We start from the raw sequence: 23,148 nt of genomic DNA on the forward strand, positions 1-23,148 counted from the left end.
CTATAACCATTGTGTTATTGAGCAAGACATTGTCTCGAAAATTTGCTTCAGATAACACAGATGTAAAATGGGTGCCAGCTACAGCTTGAGGTTAATCTGTGATGGTCTGGATCCCCATCCTGGGGAAATGTGGAAACACTCTTTACCCACTTGTGAACATTATCCACGTGCCTTTAGAACAAGGAAATGATGTAATATAACTCAAGCAGCAAAGGCTCCTAAATAATACATGATATTTTGAACTTTAATGGCAGGTCAAGTGCGTTTTACACCTCTTCCTCCTAACTGGACCGGCCTGGAATGGCCAGGTGGTTAAGGCACTCGACTCGTAATCTGAGAGTCGCGTGATCGAATCCCTGTCACACCAAATTCTCGCCCTTTCATCCGTGGAGGCGTTATAATGTGACGGCAATTCCACTATTCGTTGGTAAAAGAGTAACCCAAAAGTTGGCAGTGAGTGGTGATTAGCTGTCTTATACTGCGAAATTAGGGACGGCTAGCGCAAATAGTCCTTGTGTAGCTTTGCGCGAAATTTAAACCAAACCTAACCTAACCGAACAGTTATTTATTGAGCCGTTACGCGATTCATGCGTTCTTACAATTACAGCAGTTTTCCGTATTTTGCAGAAAAGACGTAGCTTGACTACAACAAGATGTCTAACACGTTATCTACATTGGGTTTTTGTGTATGCTGGATCAGTAGTTATAGGCTTGTGATCTACAGGTGTGTTAGGCGCTCATTAGACATCTTCCTTCTCGTTATTTGTTTTTCACTGGTCTATTGCTAATATCCATTTGCTTTGATGCATAACTCAAGGATATTAATACATCGACGACTGATTGCAAATATTTTAATTTATTATATCCTTTTCAAGCCATTTCCATTCTTGGGGTAAAGATAACTTTTACTTTTTTCACTACACTGCATTTACATACGATTTCACATACAGTCAGTCCTGTTCCACATGGTGCAGGTATACACATACATACACACATAATCATACTTTGACATAAATATTTTTATAAAACACCACTATGTCTAGAGAAGGTTTATCACGTATGATGTAGCTCTAGGTTGCTCATTAGTTCGTTGTTGTCCATGTTTGTTTGTTTTGTTATATCACTGAAGCGAATTATTTGGGAGTCTGTCAGATGTGAATAGTGTATTCGAATATTTGTACAGAATTATTTGTTGATCATGGAACTCTGAGCTTTTGTAAGTATGTACTTTTCTCTGTGTGTTGTCGTTTTTGTTTTGTAATCTGTTGTGTGTGTTTTAATACATTCATACAAGCTATGCAAGTGTATTCTATAATTGGTCTTGTATAGGTTTTGTATATTTTTAGCATGTTCTTGGGCAAGGATCCTTGGTTATTTCCCGTCAAACTCCTAAAATAGCATGCTCTTTGCCATATTGTAGAGTTAATATTACTTACGTGCTACCATCACATTAATTTAGAATAGACAACAATTACTAAGCATTTTCTGATGTTGCTACCAAGAGAGAGAGTCCCATCCAGATAAATCCATGGTTTTATTCTCTGTGTTTTGATTGTACTGTTGAACAGTACTACTTGTGTATATGTGTTTGGTTTGATTCTCCATTTGTTACAGAACCTTTTTATTTAATTTAGTAATGGTTGTATAAGTTGCTGTTATGCTTCGGCACCACTTTCCGATAGCAACATCATCTGTGAACGGTTAGCAGAAAGTGAAATTTGGATCTTTTAGAAACATGGCGCTTACACACATGATACACAATGTAGGGCTAACTACACCTCTTTGTGGGACACCTACCTTGGGGGTGAAGTTTTCTGAGTATATATTTTTTCAACATAGACATTGACGCCCCCCTCAGAAAGTTAGGGAAAAAGCGAATTATTTCTCTCAGAAGTACTCTGATGCTCCCACCCCCCAGAAATTTAGGAAACCAATTAATTATTTCTCTCTGAAGCCCCATTTTAGACATTTGAAATTTAAGGCCGTTTTGCCATATTCTATCGAATGCTTTTTCAACATCGATGAAACATTAAACAGTGTAGTGTTTCTTAATGACACTACTGATTACCTATTCTGTAAGTTTATTTAAGTGATCCGTTGTCTGTCTAGGTTTATAAAATCCGTTTTGAATTTGAGATGATGTCTGAGATACGTCAGTAGTCTACTACTTATACATTTTTTCCTAATAATTTTTCTAAAAACTGGTTAAGCTTACGGTTCTGTAGTTTTCAGAGTGTTTTGCTGGTTCACCATCATTCGGGTAAAAAAAAACAACATCAGCGCGTTACCAAGCGACTGGTGTGCGGTCTGGTATCACAAAAAAAGTTCAAAAAATGCTATCATATGTTCACACGATCACAAAAGCCCTTTTAGGAGGAGAATACTTTGGATTCTGTCTTGTTCCAATGCTTATTTTTCATTAGTTTTATGTTGCTTTGTACTTTTGAAATTGTGATGTATTTAATTAATTGTATTATCGTATTCATCTTGCTCACTTCTTTCGCTGTACGAGATTTTAGTGGTGAAGTCAGATGTATATAAATGTTGATTTATTTTTATACATTGTTTTTACGGTATTCAGAAAAATGGTTATTCATATTAGTTTCGTTCAGTTTTTAATGTTTATTGATGCTATTTTCTGTTTGTTGCAGTATACCAGTTTGCTGCTGTTTTAGTGTTGGATAGGTATGGGTATTTGTTTTGTTTCACTTCGTGAACCTTTCCAAATGTGTCCAGAAATCCTTATGATTGATTTTTTTTTAGTTAAGACGTGTACCGTAATTGTCCCAGTTTTGTGATTTTAATACTTTTCTGTCATTTCTTATTTGATTTCTGGGCATAGTTATTATTGTTTTAATTTACTAGTTTCTTGTTGGCTGATCCTAGATCTTACCTCCGAAAGCTGGGGTTACGAGTCCAAGGAAGCAAAAAGGGTGTACCTGCTCTTTGGTGCATTCTAGGCCAGTTAGGGTTACTATATCTCCATAGTATATTTTCTGTTATTATAATTAGTAAACATTGGACTTTTCTCACGTTACTTAATGTTCCAGGAACCAAAATTACAGACCAGTAAAAATATGCAAGCTGGTAATTTTATGTAATATTTTGAGAGGTATTACTTACAAGTGTTTGCAATTGCAATAGTTTGGCCAGATATGCACAATTTGGTATTTAATGAAATACTGAGGCAATACTCGTACAAACAAGTTTCCACAGAGGAAAATTACTACACCAATTGTTAACAGACTGACTTTTTTAAAATGCATATTCCTGGAAAGGAAATGTCGGAAAAATTATATAGGTGTTTCTTAATTAACTGTGTATGAAATTCCCCTGAAATTGTAACATTTAATGTTTTCGTTTGTAACAAAAAGTCTTTCGTTGTTGTTGCGTACCTGCACCCCCCCCCCAACTTCCATTGGTTCACTTCTCTGCTCAATTGAGGCTTCATCTGAACGGCTTCACAAATAAAACTAATACCCGAGGATAAAATGTCCATTAGATGTATTTATAAACAAATGTGCGAAAAGTAGAAAACATTAAGGCAAATGATGAAAGATTTAAAGCCCATTCTATGCTGAACCTTTTCGACCGTCCGCCATTACACTTTAAGTTGTTCGTATATTTTCCGCCGCAAAAGACGTTCTACGATAAGTCGACTGTCTATCAACAGGACAAAGACAGCCTCAAATATCGATTTCGATTTACTATAATATCAAAGCTTGTTGAGGTAACAATGCACGTTAATGTTAACAATTTACAATACTTTAATAACACGAACAACGCTATGTGTTTGTGTTTTTTAATTAATGTTTATATCATGACAAAAATCTGACTGACGTTGTACAGGTCCTAAACTCTATAGATATACACCACGTCAATGTTTCTCAAACTTTAACAATCTGTGTACCACTTTTGAGACTTCAGCCTCAACAGTGTACTACCGGGGGCGGAGTTTGTCAGCAATATCTGACTGCTGTACGAGAAAGGAGCACAGTCACATAATAATATTATAATGTACATAAAGAAAAATGCACAAAAGCTTATGTGTATTTTATTAATACTATCCATTAAATGTAAAGCAATAATTATTACACTTAAATTTGCACATGTACCTGGAAATACAAATGATGATTGCCCATTGTGATGGGCGGATTAGATGAGTTTGTTTTGAATTTCGTGGAATGCTACACGAGTGCTATTTGTGCTAGCCGTCCATAATTTAGCAGTGTAAGACTAGAAGAAAGGCAACTAATCATCACCACCCACCACCAACTCTTGGGCTACTCTTTTACCAACGAATAGTGGGATTGATCGTCACATTATTACGCCCCACGACTGAAAGGGCGAGCATGTTTTGTAAGACGGTGATTCGAACCCGCGATCCTCAGATTACGAGTCGAGTGCCTTGACCACCTGGCCATGCCAGACCTGTGATGGGTGGAATTAGCTGTGACCAGACAGGGATATCGGGCTCGATGTTGGTGAGCTTAAGACACAGATGCGGCCCCACGTCAATAAGACCAATTATGGGCTCAGAAGCAAAACATTTTAAAGCGGGTATCCCCATTCATTTTCCACCCCTGCAGCGTATCACCGGTGGTACATGTACCACACTTTGATAAATAATGCGCTCCGCAATAAACGACAATTTTAAATTTGAAAAGCCACTTACCGAACAAGAGAAACTTCACACTTGTACTAACAAAAGTTTAAAGATTTTCAAGTTTTAATGTCGTATCAGTAGTTAAAAAGAACCATTTGGCAGTAAAGTGTTGTGTGTACGTAAAAAATGGTTTAAATTCTGTAGACCAAGAGACTGTTCTGTAAACTGTTTTGAAAGCGTTTAGGATTAAAGATGTTAACATAGGAAAATAGGTTTTCCACCACAGCATCCTGTTTTCCTTAGAGCTGGTATATGGTACTCATTCAAAATATTTCTTTAAAAACAAATTATTGGAAAAGTTTATAAAACCAATTTGTAACATAGAAATAACAGAGAGCCAAGACGACTTTTAAGTTGTCCTTGTACACTTACCATAGGGAAAATGAAAAATTTAAACCCGACCTTTATCGTTAAAGTAATTATCTATTATCCTCTTAAGCTCCTGTAAAACGATGGCCTCAACCATTGAGGGCGATAACTTATAAGTCCATCATCCTATTAGAAAAATAAAATGGTCTTAACTGAAAACTAGTTTAATTATCCTTTCCAAATATTAAACTTATGTTCTCTCTTTATGGTTATTTTCAAAACACAGAACAAAAAAATCGAAGGTCTTTAATCTTTGACCCCACTCAGGTAATCTTGGGAACTTTCTCAATATAAGAAAAAATAGAGCAAGAGAGATCTTAATCAATCCATGCAAGATAAACTTTTGTCCGCAAAATCATCCTTGTAGATTTCTTTTACATATTTTTTTTAGAAAGCAAAACTGTAAACAATATTCTAAATAAGGCCCAGCTAGTGATTTATACAGAAACATAATTACTACCTCTTTGGACTTATAATCTATGTATATAAATATACCATAAATTTCTATTAGTTTTACTATTAACAACAAAGCACTACAAATAATAAAGAATACAGCCACAGTAACAGTTGTATTTGCAATAGTTCAACGTTTCGAAACTATACGTATTCCCTTATCAGCAATATACACTGCTGGCCAAAATCTTTAGGCTAATGAACATGAAGAAAAAAGATGCATTTTGCGTTGTTAGACTCAACCACTTATTTGCGTAGAGCTTCGAAAGATGAAAATAAAAAAGGGAAAATAAAATTAAAAAACCTTTTAGCATTTAACAGGGAAAATGTGAACACTATGAAATTAGTCTAAATACTAGCTGGTCAAAAGTTTAATACCATACCAAAAAGAAGTCCTAAACAGGGTAGGAAATGCCTAACAAGAGGTCTCAGTTTAAGACCATACTGAAAAGAAGCGTTAATCAGTAAACACGCAAGTCATTTGCGTTCAAGTTTTAGCGTTGTCAACATCTCCCACTGACATCTCCTGTGTTACACTGAGTAAAAACATGGCAATGGCTAAAAGTTGACAGCGTTTGAAGGTGGCAGAATTGTCGAGCTGCAAAAGCAAGGTCTCTCTCAATGTGCCATCGCTGGTGAGATTGGGCGTAGTAAAACTGCTCTTGTAAATTTCGTAAAAGACCCTGAGGGATACGGAACGAGAATTTTAAGTGGGCGATCCAAAAATATTTCGCTGGCGTTGAGCAGGAGGATTCGATGGGTTGTCTGGCAAGGCACCAGCCGATCGTCGAATCAGAATAAGACCCTTACGGACGCAGAATGCAGCTCAAGAATAATAAGACGGCATCTACGAGAAAAAGGCTTTAAAAACCATAAAGGTCTTCAAAGGCCACGCCTCCTTCCACACCACGAAACAGTTCGGTTAAACTTTGCTGAGAAGCACCAAACATGGGACGTAGAAAAGTGGAAGAAGGTTTTGTTCTCTGATGAGAAAAATTTAACCTGGATGATCCAGATGGCTTCAAGCGTTACGGGCACGATAAGGATATCCCACCGGAGACATTTTTTTACACGACAGAGTGGAGGAGGTTCCATCATAATCTGGGGGTGTTTTCTCCTTCAATGAAACAATGGATCTTTAGGTTATATAGGGGCGTCAAACAGCAGCTGGTTACATTGGCATGTTGGAGAGAACATCCTTATTGACTGAAAACCCTCGCTTGTGTGGAAATGACTGGATCTTTCAGCAGGAAAACGCTGCAATTCACAATGCCCGCAGGACAAAGGACTTTTTCATGGCAAATAACGTGATTCTTTTGGACCATTCAGCGTCTTTACCCGAACTGAACTCCAATGAAAATGTTTGGAGATGGATGGCAAGGGAAGTCTATAGAAATAGGCGTCAATTCCAAACAGTGCATGATCTTCGTGAAGCCATTTTCACCCCGTGGAATAACCTTCCAGCCAGCCTTCTGTAAACGCTTATATCGGCCATGCCAAAGCGAATGTTTGAAGTTATTCGCAATGACGGCCGTGCAATTCACTGCTGAGACCTCTTGTTGGGCATTTCCTACCCTGTTTAGGACTTCCTTTTGTTATGGTCTTAAACTTTTGACCAGCTTGTATTTAGGCTAATTTCATAGTGTTCACATTTTCCCTATTAAATGCTAAAAAAGTTTTTTATTTTTATTTTTCCTTTCCTTATTTTCATCTTTCAAAGCTCTACTCAAATAAGTGGTTGAGTCTAACAACGCAAAATGCATATTTTTTCTTTATGTTCATTGGCCTTAAGATTTTGGCCAGCAGTGTATAAGAATGATCAAAACAAAATACTTCAATACAGTGTAGTAACATCAAAATATAATAAACCTGTGTTAGGAAAGTGAAATGTTAAACATTCTGTTTGAATAAAACACGGAAAAAAGAGCTACTATTTCTGTTAAAGTTTGAGTTTTCATTCGTAAAACGTAAACTTTACTTTATCAGACCTTCCCAATTATCACAACAGTAAGTTAGAAATGCAAGTTCTTCTAAAGGAATGGGGAGAGGATGAGAGGTGCCGCTACGTGCTTAAAACATTTGGGACACGAATTCATAATCGTAGAATGTAGAATGTTTCGGCGTTTCAGTATGGCATCGATAACGGTTTTCTATTCTGATTTTTCAGGATGCCAACTGGGGATTCAGGACACAGATCCCACGTGTTAGCGCCTAGCGACGCCTTTGGGGCGATGATGTTTCTCTGTGATAATGTATAGAAGAATTAAGCGGGGCTTGAAGTTTCAAGACCAATTGTGTATAATTCCGAAACGTTCAACTAGTAAAGACGTTGCTTCGATGGCTTGTGTGACATAAGCAGTGCTATGCACTGTTTTAATACGTTTTGATCCATCCCTATATCCTGTTCTTTAATCACGCTACTGAATTGACTCCCATTAATATTAAACGTTCACTAAAATTATGCTAACATCGTATTACCTTGTACTTACTATAACTAAAGGTCCAAGTTATTATGTAATACCTCAACATCCTCAATACAGCTGGAAACACCCACGACATGAATGTCATCAGTAAACTTTACTAAATATGTCTACATTAGTATACACATGGATCTAGTTTGACTTGAATTTCATTACTGACAATCTTTTAACTTTTTCTGTCCAACCACTCACTAAATCCGATTAACTGGTCTTTCTCCAATTTCATTTTAGAATCTCACCAACATTCCCCAAATAATTATGTAACAAAGGTAAATTGACGGCTTTTGTATTCACGTTAAAACTGCAAAAATAATAACAACGATTAAAACAAAGCTAACAATGAGTTGTCTGCGTTGCATCTGCCACGAAGATAGAACTCATAATTTTAGCGTCATAAGACCTGAAGCTTATCCCTGAGTTACTATAAGAAGGGAGAAAATATTTAATTAATTATAACAAATTCAGTAGAAAGTCTCATTCGAAAATTAGTTAGAATTAAGGGAAATTACACTTAACACGAATATATATATATTTTTTATACATATATAGAATGTCTGTATAATGGTAACAAGAATGGAAAGACACTTACACACTGCAACATCCACCCTGTAATTATTACGACTTTTCTGGTTAACAACTTAAAATATATACAAAATATATACTTTCAGAGTTACAAGTCTAATTGTCAAGGTCCTCTTTCTAGGTTTCGAGTTGAAAATTTCTAACAGTATAGCCTTAACCTGCGAGTTATATTCAACAAAATTTAATAAAATAGTCCTTGGGGAACATTTAACTTTGTACAAAATATGATCAAAGAAGATGAAATATTTCTGAACTGCACTGTTCTCACACACAAGGGAGTTAAACTATAGTATTCCTGCTGCTGTAAAAATGATTGCAGTTCACAATAATATAAAGTAACGCAAGTGAAAGAAAACTAATATGTAAATATTATTAAGACTTAAAACCCGAATTTATATGCAAACTAATCTACTTCATTAAGAAAAAGGCCATAAAATATGATTATTTCGTAACGTAAACAAAATGATATTGATACTTTCAATATGATACACCATAAAATACAAAACACATACATACCATGAAGAATGGTAAGAAAACCATAAAGACTGACACGAAGTGTTTTTTGTTTGTTTTTTGAACAGGACGCAATATTTGTTAAAATATATATGGCGTTTGTTCTGGTTATTATTTACTCGGGGGGGGGGTGATAAATTAATTACGTGACAGGACCAGCCCGCTTTTAGTCACCGAAAGTAAAATTAGCAAGAATTACATAGTATATCTCACAGAAACTCATCATGTTACTTCTCACACAGCTTGAACAACCTCTTCAATAACAAAATATTTCCTTTCACACTCGATTACTGAATTCTCGACACATTTGTTGAGTACTAGTTATTATACAAAGTAACTGAAGCAGAACAAATAATGCAATTAATACTCCGTAAATAGCAACAAACCAGAAATATACGTTGCCAGCAATGTATTCTCCGTGGACAGTGACAAATTATGTTCACGTTACCAGTAAAGCATACTCTGAACTGTGACAAACCAAATACACGCGTTGCTACTTTAAGTTACTCTGTGAACACTAACAAACTATATATTTAAAATATCAGTTTCCTCTCCTCAAGTTTATGTTTCATAAATACTTTGTTTTTCGGTCCATAATTTTCATGGAACGATATCATCTTTGGCTATTACGCACTTCCCAATAACACATACAAAAATATAACATCGTTAACATTCAAAATATATCTTTATCTATAAAGTATAGCACATTAACATTTCAATAGCAAAATTATGTTGTGAACTAAGACCGAGTTAAGCCAGTAATTTATGTAAACGTGCACCTACTGGTATATCACATATACTGAAACATACTGTCACAACAGACAGACATATTGTCATCCAACTCATACCCTGATGATTGTTTTAGACTCTGAAAGCTAGATAAAATTATGTTTATGATTGTCTTGCAGTTTTAATTATTTTTTTTTATCACATTCATAATATTCTATAACGTTTACGGGTTGTAAAAATTTGACGGAAAGTGGTGGGCTGGTAGTTTCTAGCTTGGTACTCACATAAAGAGTAAAAATATTTTTTTCATTTTCAAGGTTTTAACAGGAGTCATTTACCCCTTTCAAGATGACGTATCGAATTTCTAGCGCTACAGCAGATCGAAACGTTCCTCAGTTCTGAACAGGAGGTACAAGTTTGTTAAAATATTTCCAGATGATTTATAATCTTATAACAGAACATATTTTTAAACAATTTCGCCCGATTTGTTCTGTTTTGACTTATTCCTTCGGGCGGTAATTGTATAATGAATAAAAATATTTACTTTACACGTTACTGCGTAGTCGTGGTAACAAGTAGTTTCGAAACAACAGAAACGGTATACGGCCTTAACGATTGGTTTTATCAGCTTCCTGTGGAAATTAAATCCTGCTCCCGTATCCGCTACCTTAATAATAAAGATTTGGTTTGATTAAAATACACTTAACAATACTTTTGAATGTCTTTTTTTTTTTACACCCAGGTTCATTAAATGTATATTATATACCAGTTTTCAGTGATGTAAATGTAAGTAACGTTAGCAGTTTCCACGTGTGAATTCATTCCGGGAACACCATATTCTAATTGTTATATCAACAGTTGCCAACACCAGAATTCCCCTGGAAACTAAGCATACTCTTAGTGACATTTTATTTTGTTAATCACAAGACATTAATGTAGCAAGTAACTAAAGGATTGAAATTTTAGAAAATCTTATACCGGTACAAAACCACAATTTTTGTTAGAATTCGAGTTCCTCAAGGAAAATAAATAAGTAGTGATTTTGGGTTGTTTATTTTTTTAAGAACCAATAAAAATAACTTATTAGCGCTCGACATAAAACTACAATAACGGAATGAAAAGAAACTTGCCACTGGTTTTCGTATACTTGGACACTTGATCAAATATCATTTTTGTCAAAAGTTTTCTTAAACAGGGATACATCACAAGATAAAAAGTGATTAACTGAATGATGTATGGTGAAAGTTTGACCTCTATTCTACTTGCATCATTTATTTAAGCACAATAAAAAATTACGAAATCAGATCCAAACCATGATCACAAATGTTACATTAAAGACTGATATATCTTCATGTACATTTTTTTTTTTGGTACAGATAGCTGTTAACGTTACCCATATACGTCTTTCATGAACTGTGTGTGTGTTCCCCGTTCATTTTTTTTAATTAGGTCTAATCTTGTTGGTAATGGTTCGCAGGGAGACATCTCTTTCCTTGTTATCCCACACTCGCTAGTTCACTCCCACCAGACGACCAAATGTCGCTTCCTACCACCCCCCACCCATACTTCACTAAAAGCATAAAATAAACCAGACATAACGAGCACATCCCCAAGTCCACGGGGGGCCTAAAAATAATAAGTCGTTAATAAATCCGAAACGTTACATACAACGCAAAACGTTCGTCTGTTGCTACGTTCTGGCTCTTGTGTATTTATCATCAACCTTTCTTTGAACGAATGCAAGAATTTCAAACCCGAATAAAAAACAAAACAAATAATCAATGAGACAGTTTTAAGAAGAATTTCCTGCTAAAAATTGGCAGTCAATGCTTGTTTAACTATCCTCTAGGTATTTTTTTACTCAATTTCATGTTTACATTTCAGGAAGAAAATATTTTTTGATGTAAACACATTCTCCAGTTGCGATACAATAATATTACCTTTACTTGCTATTACTGGTACTTATAAACCCAAAGTTTAATATAAATCACCAAACAATTATGAATGGCGTACTTACAGCAATATAATTTTATTTACTTGCTTGTCTATTATTATCAAAATCTGTAAACAACAGCAAACTTCGTTAAGAATAAAAAGAAGTACAACTCAATACACGTAATACAATTCTGACGCAAAAAGTTATAAACATGGATTTGCTATAAACTTAACAAAATAGCATGCATGCAAATATATCTGTACCAAGGTATACATTACTATGTTTCTGTTCTATCTCACCTTCTAAATCTGAATCACAACCATCTGACGAGACTTTAGAAGAAAACATTGACGATTCTGAACACGAATCAGACTGAGAACATGCACCCCCGTCCTCCATGAGAGCTGACCAGAGGGCAGGGGGGAGGTTAGCCCAGAGAGGTGGTACGTGGCGAGAAGTAGGGGGTTTAGTCATTTGCCAAGACATAGTGTATAAATAATCACCTGTTATTTTGGCATACTAAAAACCAAGAAGTGTTGTCCATTGTCACAAATCATCAGCCACAAGCACGTTCGATAACTAGATAGGTTCTGTCTGATTTTTTATTATGTAAAGTGTATTCTCAACACACGAAGTCTTCCATTCAGTCAGTTATTTTGTCTTCAGAACTCCTAGGTTCAATATTAATTGATACAAACAGTTGCTTCTCAAACATGTGGTACCTCCTTGTTCTAGGAATTTCTAGTGGCATCAATATAACATCAGTAAACCACGTGGTCTTCATATCCGGTCTTAGCAGAAAGTTGATAAAAACGAATGTTTGTTCGCTGCCTTTGATCCAGATAATCCATAACCCTTACAATACACGTACCCTTTACTTACAAAGAGTTTCCGTTGATTAACATGCAAACCGATTATACAACAAAGACCGAAAACTGATGCAAACTGACAAAAATCCATAACCTTCCAATATGATAATAGACAACTCATCGTTACTAACGGACTGGTCCAAGACAGTTGAACCATATTCAGGGTTCAACCATTCTGAAAGAGGGAGATTTAGAAGTACGTGCTAGTTGCAAAATCGATCGTCCTTGTGGGTACGTGAAATACATCTTTAGGAGCAACAAAACTTGGAATGCATCGTACACGCTTCTTATAATTGATATATATATATATATATTATCGAACGTCTTGGATTAAAAGCACAAAATGCCCAAGCTTTAAGTTTTCTAAATGCTGTAGAAACGTAATATATGAAGTTAGAGCTTACTTGTTGTTAGAGGGCAGCACTTACTTAAACCTGTGACTCATGCGATTGACAATTTCTAGAGAGAAATGTGTATATATAATTAAAAACCTACAAAGTTTTCAATGAAAGTTCACAAACCTTGATATACAATTTTTTAGCATATAACAAAATGGAAAAAATTGACATAATTATTACAAAAGCAGAAAAACTAACTTATAATAATTAAATCAAACATTTTCACGAAAATAAAAAAAACACGTTTTTTTTAACATAAACTATCTTAACTTCGTATTCAAATATGCATTACTCTATCTTTTATTATTAATAAAACTGACGCCTACATTCATGGATGACTACATACTAACAAAATAACTGGGCACTATACAAACTGAGGGGAGGAAGGTATATTCACAACAGTTTTTTCCTCTGTTATACTAAGCAGTCTGTCTTCTCTTTTTACGTCCTATGAAATTAAATGTTCGTTTATATAAAGTTTATTTGAAAATATTCAATATGCATGTTGAGATGACAACGGGTCGACGAATTTAAAACTAGTCATGTGCTCATGCGTGGCTTTTTTTTTCAACACGTGTCTAAAATATTTACGTCCTCAAGTGAAATACTGCGACAAATTCTCATGAACTTGGGTGTAACTGCTCTTTCACAAACAAAAAGTGGACTAAAGAGGTCACGCGAAAGTCTAGAAACCTCCATCCATTTAAACGTTATGCTTTTCTGTTATATTACATCTAAATTTTATTTTAGACCTTGGTGTTTCGTTCCTGCTTCTCAAACTATCTTCCAAAACCTGTCGAGGTATCATTCTGTACCAAACTGATAAAACCTAAATGTTTCAATCTTGCAATATCCTTCTTATCAAACCACACTACACACTGATAAAACTTGAATGTTTCAATCTTGCAACATTCTTGTTATCAAACCACACTACACACTGATAAAGCCTGAATGTTTCTAGTCTTGCAACATCCTTCTTATCAAACCACACTACACACTGATAAAACCTAAATGTTTCCATCTTGCAATATCCTTCTTATCAAACCACACTACACACTGATAAAACTTGAATGTTTCAATCTTGCGACATTATTCTTATCAAACCACACTACACACTGATAAAGCCTGAATGTTTCCAGTCTAGCAACATCCTTCTTATCAAACCACACTACACACTGATAAAACTTGAATGTTTCAATCTTGCAACATCCTTCTTATCAAACCACACTACACACTGATAAAACCTAAATGTTTCAATCTTGCAATATCCTTCTTATCAAACCACACTACACACTGATAAAACTTGAATGTTTCAATCTTGCAACATTCTTCTTATCAAACCACACTACACACTGATAAAGCCTGAATGTTTCCAGTCTTGCAACATTCTTCTCATCAAACCACAGTACACACTGATAAAACCTGAATGTTTCCAGTCTTGCAACATCCTTCTTATCAAACCACACTACACACTGATAAAACCTAAATGTTTCAATCTTGCAATATCCTTCTTATCAAACCACACTACACACTGATAAAACTTGAATGTTTCAATCTTGCAACATTCTTCTTATCAAACCACACTACACACTGATAAAGCCTGAATGTTTCCAGTCTTGCAACATCCTTCTTATCAAACCACAGTACACACTGATAAAACTTGAGTGTTTCAATCTTGCAACATTCTTCTTATCAAACCACACTACACACTGATAAAACTTGAATGTCTCAATCTTGCAACATTCTTCTTATCAAACCACACTACACACTGATAAAACTTGAATGTTTCAATCTTCCAACATTCTTATTATTAAGCCACATTGTACACTGATAAAACCCCAATACTTCTGTCTCTCAGCATTCTCCTTATCATTTCACACTAAACTCAGATAAAACCTCAGTGTTTCACTATACCTGCATTCATCTTATCACATTAACCACAGATAAAACCTCAACGTTTCTGTTCCATTAGTTCTCCTTACCATTTCACACTTAACATTAATAAAATATCAGTGTTTCAATGTCCCAGTATTCTCTGATTCACACACACGAAACGTAACACTGCAACACAATGACATTTTAAATTAATAGTAACTAACCAGTCACTGATTATTATGGGCAAGATGAGATATTCCAACACGTGCAGATTCTTCCAAGTTTGGTAATGCATTGACATTTATTTCCAGAGGCTCAAATATAGATACACATCATATTCAAGAAAATGAATAATATAAACATTTGGTGACGTTATTTTTTGTAGGTGGAAACTGTTGTGACTAATAGTTTGGCGTTACTGACACTAAAGCACAGCTGGAAAAACAATTTATGTGTACTAAACGTAAATTGTTTATTTCGCCATTCATACAACAACCAATAAAATAGGACTCGTTAAGTTCTAGGAAGGGCTAGGAATGATGTCATTCATAATCAATGCTTCTCCGGATACGATGATGACGAACTAAACATAAACGTATATCAGTCAGCTTGATTCCCGTCGAAACTTCTCTTTGTATGGAGAAAAATAGGAAAGGCATCCTGAAAACTTTACACCCGATATTTAAGAAATAAAATGTAAAACAGCGCCACCTCTGCGTTTTTAGGTACAACGTTGTTTAAAACCGAATGTTACATCACTCGTTTACCATTTCCTCTAGTCGTTTTCGATAACGACAGTGAGGTCAATATTTATAGATAAGCCTAAGTTTCACAGTTATCTTTTGTTTCCAAACTACATGAAACACCTTAAGTAGAGACACAACGAAACAACGAATGAATAAAAGCAAACATGTATTTTGATAATACACTATGATTAAGTACCAAAATAACAATAAACAATGTTACATCAAACAAAAGCAACGCTGGTTTCTAGTTAGTGTGTTTAATTAAGTCATGTTTCAACGTTAATGAAACCGAATGACAAGCAGTCAATTTCATTACTGGTTGTATGAAAGTTGCAACTAGAAAAAGGAAAAATATGTTACATTCTTAAAAACGTAATTACATAATGATCCTCCCAACGGTTTCAACTATAGAATCCAGAAAGAAACACTGAATTTTCTAAAGAACTATTGATAAAACTAAGCAACAAATGGGTTTTGGGTGTTTAGTAAGTAACGATATATCCCACTTTTCAATCAAGTTGGTTTCATCAATACTGTTGGTTATAACCTTTAAAACCTTTTTTCTTCGAACTGCAATTAGCCTTTACATCTGCAAACAAAATTTTGCAGAGCATCTTAGTATCCGCATTTACAACTATAACCTAAATCTTATAAACTGATTGAATCTCGTGAAATATTACTGCGATTACGACCGAAATCCTCGATAGCAACATCATTGCAAAAATGATAAATCAATACACTCTAATCATAATCAATGTTTAGTTTTCTCACGTAGTGTTATGTTGTTATTTTCTTCTTGTCAAGTTGTTTTACAAATGAGTTTCATTAACTTAGAAGTTTGTGTTTTTTTAGTTTTGATCTATAGTATTTAACTATTTTCAATAAATTATTAATAAATACATAAATATGTTGTTTCTGGGTAAACAAAAAAGTGACGTTCAAATATGATAAGCAAGAAGAAAATAATACAAAACAAAAAATTATCCTGTTACAAGAACCTTGGGAAAGGAGTATTTTTATGGGTCAAATTCGGATGTAAAAATTAATATAAATCTATAACAGTGAGACAGTACATCATCAACTTGAATTGACAAATCCACACATGCACTATATGATTTAAAACTAAGAAATGTATTGCCATCCATAAAGTTTAAATACGTAAAAATGGAGGATTAAAAATACTTAATAAATCCCTAAACTGGGATGCATAATACCCAAAACGTCTTGAAACTGGGAGAAGAAAATAAGTAACTCTGTACACAAGTCATTTTTAGCCCATTGACAGTTGATCGGCAGTTGAATGGGAGTGTGCCGTATACAGAGTACGAAAGACTTGTAAAAATTTCCACGTGCGTTTAGAGCAACCACAGTCAATTGGTTAAACAAGTATTTATACGTCAAAAATATGACTCGAGTTTCTTAGTGTTTCCATTTCATTTGCTTGAATTACCAACAAACCAACACACCAATTAGAATACATTCAACTGCTTCATATATTTAATGGTAGCTTTAAAAAAATATAGAAAAATTTAAATCTACAGATGTTTCCTTAATGTTCAACATATCTTTTGTTACCAAGCCTTACCGCTGCGCATGTGTCAAAAGAGCCCCACGAAACACGTGGTAACAAAAAGTACTTCACTGGTTTTTCGCAGATTGAATTTTTTGTCCCCATTTGTTACGAAGAAAACTGCTGCCAGAGAAATGTAAGAATATTCACTACACATCAGAACACACTCACCTTTTGCTGTCGTACAAAAGCTGAATGAATACAATAGGAAAATACGACAAATACGCAAGTTACGTCATGCCGGGTTTTTGACAGCGACTATGACAACAAGCAAATTTCAAATACCTCTGTTCAGAGGAATAATAACTCAACAAGGTGTGAGATTTTGATGTTTACTACTGCTTTGTTCACACTTTGATTTAAACTTGTAAATTTAATAAGCAAATATAACACGTCAGTCCTCCTTGCTTAAACTCAGTCAAGCGTAATTCTGGTTTAGCAACGTTATCACTTGATTAATTACAAAACTGGCCCGGCATGGCCAGGTGGATTAAGGCGTTCGACTCATAATCCGAAGGTCGCGGTTTCGAATCCCCATTGCACCAAACATGCACGCCCTTTCAGCCGTGGGGGCGTTATAAGTTCGGTCAATCCCATTATTCGGTGGTAAAAGAGTAGCCCAAGAGTTGGCGGTGGGTGGTGATGACAAGCTGTCTTCCCTCTAGTCTCACACTGCTAAATTAGGGACGGCTAGCGCAGACAGCCCTTGAGTAGCTTTGCGCGAAATTCAAAAATCCAAACAAGTTACAAAACTGTACAATTGTTACAGTGTTATTGTGGTTGTGTTAATTAAGATGTTACCATGTGGCTTCCTATACCACTGTAAAATGTTTAGAGTTTAATTATTGTTGCATCACCAGCAGCAACTCATGATTTAGATGTTATTTCTACTGGTAATTAATTCATAATCGAGATGTTACTACTACAAGTAACTCGTAACCTACAATACACTACCACAAAGTATTCATTTTCCATATTTGGTATTATCACACACAACTCGTTACCTCCATAAAATTACTGCATACATCTCATTACTCAGATGATATTATTACAATTTACTCATTAATTAAATGATTTTACCACAAGCAACACACACCTAGATGTCATTATCTCAAGCAACTTGATAGGTAGATGGTATAATATATTACCCAGATGGTATTGGCATAAACAATTTATTATCTAGATGGCGTTACTACAAGAATTGATTATCTAGATGATATAATCATATTTTTAATGATGAGAAACCCACTTAATGTAAAAATGTATTCTCAAGACAGCTGGTATGGGTATTAAAACTTTAATTAAAATAAAGTACAGAACAAAGTTTCTACCTTCTTATGTTATCTTCAGGTTAATAAAGAGAGTTTGAAAGAAGGTCGAAATGTTGTTGTGTACTTTCATTAAAGTTTTAATACCCATACGAGCCGTCTTAAGAATACAAATATAATCATATGCAACTCGTTACTTATATGGCATTATCACATTATCTGTGTGACATTACCAAAGACAGTTGAGTATCTAGATGGTATAATGAAAAGAACATGTCAACTATATGGCATTATCACAAGCATCTCATTATCTAAATGGCACTATCATATGTAACACATTATCTATATGATAATACCGTCACTGAAAACCACCTCATAGTTCCATGTATACATTACTGAGTAACACGTTATGATGGGTGGAAAACATCCCACTCACTAGTCGTACACATACACACAAATATGTATATATTATGTTAGTAAGGGTTAGGTGTGTAATTTCTCTTATTCAGATTATTAAAACTTAATTTTACACTGAAAAAATACAAATTCACAAAGGGTACTGTAGCACGAGAATATTGTTTTTCTCATTAATTTGTTGATTTTTAACCCCACTCACATACTGATCATCAATCATTATAGCTAAGTAATAATTAAATCTAGTCTCTTTAGGTTCTACTTTACACTAATTGCTTCACTGTTTGCTATTAAGGAAAAGTCTGAATGTTAGAACTGATTAAGAACGATATTTTAACATTTGGTTGTTTGACTTAATACCAACTAGACAGATTATTCATGTTGGAGAAACAGAGAAATAAAATTAACTCCATTGGTGTATTGAAATAAAAACAAATTGAGAAATTAAAAAAAGCTTCAACACAAAAATGCAAACTCGCTGGACACAACTTAAACCTGACACTGACAAAACACTTCTAAACAAGTATGTGATCAAAAACCTTCACTTTACAAAAAACACACATGAACTTCAATGGGATTTAAGTTTCTGCATCAGTCACCAAAGACACTAGACTCGATTCAAGTGAGGATTACTTCCTCTCCAGGTTTAAAACCTTAGGCTCATTTTTTTGAGACTGTGCCATTGAAATTCCACAAGGTGTTGTTCACATGACTATTTATTGCTTTCCTTCTCAGTACACACTAATTGTTATTATACTAACTCTTAACAAAACATAAACAAAACAATTTATGCATGTTAAGTCATGTATACACTGTGAAAAGTGGCATTTTGAACCAGTACTTATACTTGTAGTCACCATCATTTATCACAGGGAACACTGTGAGCGCATTTGTTTTTGGAGATTGACTTTTAACACATATTATGTATTAAATTTCTAATCATGATAAGTAAACATGTGTAAAGTTGGTGACCGTAATAATGATGAACTCAGAATAACAAACAAGTGGCAACAAATGTCTGATTAACACGAATATTCCAATTTGGACATTATCAACACCTTATGTCCCTCAATCATTCTAGAAGGCATACAAACTTTAGTTTGGAACCTAACATTTTTTTGAAACTAAGATCTAACAAGGCAGTTGGATTATCCTAATCTGTACACGTTGACAGTGCACATAAATGACCTGATAATAAATATGTCACAATTTTCATATGTTGTCAGTAGACTGAACATCTGATCTTCCACAACTTTTATACCTTGTCACTTGACAGAAGGAAACATGAACTGCAATAATACATGTGTTTTCAGTGGACAAATGTGTACCTGACTAACAACAGTTATCACTGGACAGAAGGAAATCTGACCTTTCATCAAAGTTACATGATGTTAGTGAACTGAAGTACAACAATGTGTGATCACCTTCATATGGTGTATGTTGGCATAAATGAGCCTTTCTCAAGAGATTTTGAATCAAAAGAATCATATTTATAAAGGATTGTGCAAAGTGTAGGTAAATCTTCCACCCTAAAGTATAATGTAACTACTATGTGTAAAAGTTCAATACTTTGATCTTTTTTAACTTAAAATCAACAAAGCATAAAAAAATGCCAAGGTCTATATATATATTGCATTAGATGACTAAACCCTTATCAGATGAGTAGAGAAAAAGTGAATGGAAGCAGACTAAAGGTGCTCATTGAACATACATACAGATGTGTAACAAAGTAAATGACATTTACAAATTAAATAAAATAGCACTCGATTTTTCAGAGACAAGACTGCATTGCTTGCAACACAAAACCACAGGAATTTATAATTTCACATCATTTTTGTTGTTTTCATGTTATCTCATTGAATGTCTCTATAAATTAATGGTTGCGACATTAACTTTTACCAGTCTTTTGCCACAAAATATTTTTTATATATACTGGCTATACCAACGTTAATCTATATGACACATTCTATGACCACATCTATAATTTGCTGTGTGGTATTATACTGAATAGTATTAATATCTATGTGAAATATAGAACTAAAATATAGTTAGAGAATATTTTTCAGAAAAATCTACGTGGAAAATTTTGTAACATAATCCTAACTAGTTACAAAATTAGATATAGAAAAAAAACAAATTTGTGCAGAATCATGGAATTTTCAGGTAAGACAAATTTCTCTAAAGGGTATGTCAGATAGGTCCATTATATAATGAGAGACATAATATATAAAATATATTATGAAATAATTATGAGTTCTGCTAAAACTTGCTGAAATTATGCAAGAAACAAACAAACTTGAAAACCACTAAATGTTACTCTAAAGAAATGACTAACAACAAAGGTTGCTAAACTAAAAACATATTAATCACTTTGTTCACAACATTATGAATGAAACTGTGCATATACCTGTATAACTAAAAATGTTTGAAAAATTATATATTAAAATAAGAAGGAATGAAATGGAAGACAACATACCACACTTTCCACCAACCTATATTTCAGGCTTATCCTCAAACCAGCATGAATCTTTAACTTTGCATGCAATTAAATTTATACATGTACAGTGTTCAAGCATTGCTGTAACTTTCACCCCTGTGAAACATTTTAAACACAGCACAGATTACACAAATTTTTAACAAAGCAACAGTGCATAATTCTTAAACAAACTTTTACCAAGCACACATGAAAAATATTCTCCAACAAAGACACTCAGACGTTACAACAAAATCCCTCTTCAATAAAATATATTAATAAAATCCTTTAATGTAAAATGTCTATTACAAAAAAGGGAATGCCCTTTATTAATGAGTTCATGAACACAATAATATACATATTATAATAACCATTCAATATTTATCACACAATTGTCAAACCATTTGAAATTACTTAAAACAACAGAAACAAATTTTCACAACAGTTTCAGAAAAAAAAATTATCCTTTAAAAAAATACTGAAGTAACACATTACATAAACCATCTGATATTAAACCCAAAACACAAAATTCACACAAAACATTATACCCATAAAACATCATTTGAGACAGATCACAAACAAGACACAACAAAACACAAAATCCCCTGTAAAATAAAATTATCATTTCAGTATTGCACAGCATTTCCTTAAAATGTACAAAATACATATGATACCAAGCCCTTTGCCAGTGATGATTAATCTATACATAAAACAAAAATAAACTCTCTACACAAAGTCACAGCATTATGTGACTGACAAATTCCATTTCTGTGTATATGAGCAAACATTTTTCTGGTTTTAGTTTTAAATGTATTTTCTTTATTAAAAGGAATACAAGAATCACGTGTACCTATCTGATGGTATGGTATCATTGCTTAACCCAATTAACATTTGGTCCCATAGTGACATCAGTTATATTTAAATAGCAAGTTATTCAGTTACTGTTGGCAACTTGTCCATATGCTCTGTGCAACTTCAGCTTTCTTTATAATTTATGCTCTACTTAGAGGCTCTTTACTGCCCCTTTCTGAATCTACTGTCTCACCTACTAGGAAAACAGCTCTGAATGGTGAATTTCATCCATCACCAACACTTGTTTTCCTCAGCCAATTTCAAGTGGATTTGAAAAAAGCTGGTATTGGATTACTCTGGCTGATAAAGGTCTAGGAGTCCTGTACAGACTGCTTCATGCTTCCCTTACATTGAAATTGATCCTAAAAGGTAACACTTAATCAGCCATTCTGAGTGCACCAAATGTTGGCTGATACTCCTACATCTTCAGCTGCAGAGGGATTAAATTCATTGACTTTTGCAGCACTGGCAAAAGTCCAAAGTTGTGTAAAAGTCATCTCCTAGACTCAAGAATTCTCTTACTTAACTGTTTCTCTTTACTGGATCATTCACTCTTTTGGTCTTGAGTTTTCTACTTGTGTCATATCTTAAAAAAATGTATCTTTAAATTTGATAACAGAAAAGCAGAGATGCCAACTATTTCAAATGACTGAGGGTAATGATTATAGACAGAGCCCTTTATCAGTTGCAGCTACTAGGCCTCACCAATGTCTCTAAGCTGTTTATCATTATATTATTATTATACCCATTATTATTTATTACTGCTATAGATTGCTCATTTATGACTGTGTTATGTGTATTTAATAAATAAATTTAAAAAATTCTTTTGAAATTATGTCTTTTATTTAGTTCAGAGTAACAAACATACTGGTAAAACAATATTGAACATGCACAAACAGTAAGCAGAAAAAGCCTTTGTGTAAGAACTAGTTTATATCATGTTTATGACACTTAT

General features: G+C 34.1%; 1 protein-coding gene across 14 annotated transcripts in view; it reads right to left on the reverse strand.

The window, feature by feature from the left end:
• The window catches only part of LOC143225797 (disco-interacting protein 2-like), a 119,852-nt gene that overhangs the window by 81,850 nt on the left and 14,854 nt on the right, over window positions 1-23,148 (reverse strand). For 2 of the 14 annotated variants that reach the window (XM_076455812.1, XM_076455804.1), the window contains exon 1: window positions 12,028-13,183. The exons of 11 other annotated variants lie outside the window; for them this stretch is intronic. In XM_076455812.1, coding sequence (XP_076311927.1) covers window positions 12,028-12,214 — 187 coding nt within the window. In that variant the 5' untranslated portion in view covers window positions 12,215-13,183. Of the gene's footprint in view, window positions 1-12,027; window positions 13,185-23,148 lie in introns of those variants that run through there. One more of the 14 variants, XM_076455805.1, reaches the window with a different exon arrangement.

This window comes from Tachypleus tridentatus, chromosome 9 (assembly GCF_004210375.1).
Source record: "Tachypleus tridentatus isolate NWPU-2018 chromosome 9, ASM421037v1, whole genome shotgun sequence".
In the NCBI taxonomy this organism is placed as follows: domain Eukaryota; kingdom Metazoa; phylum Arthropoda; class Merostomata; order Xiphosura; family Limulidae; genus Tachypleus; species Tachypleus tridentatus.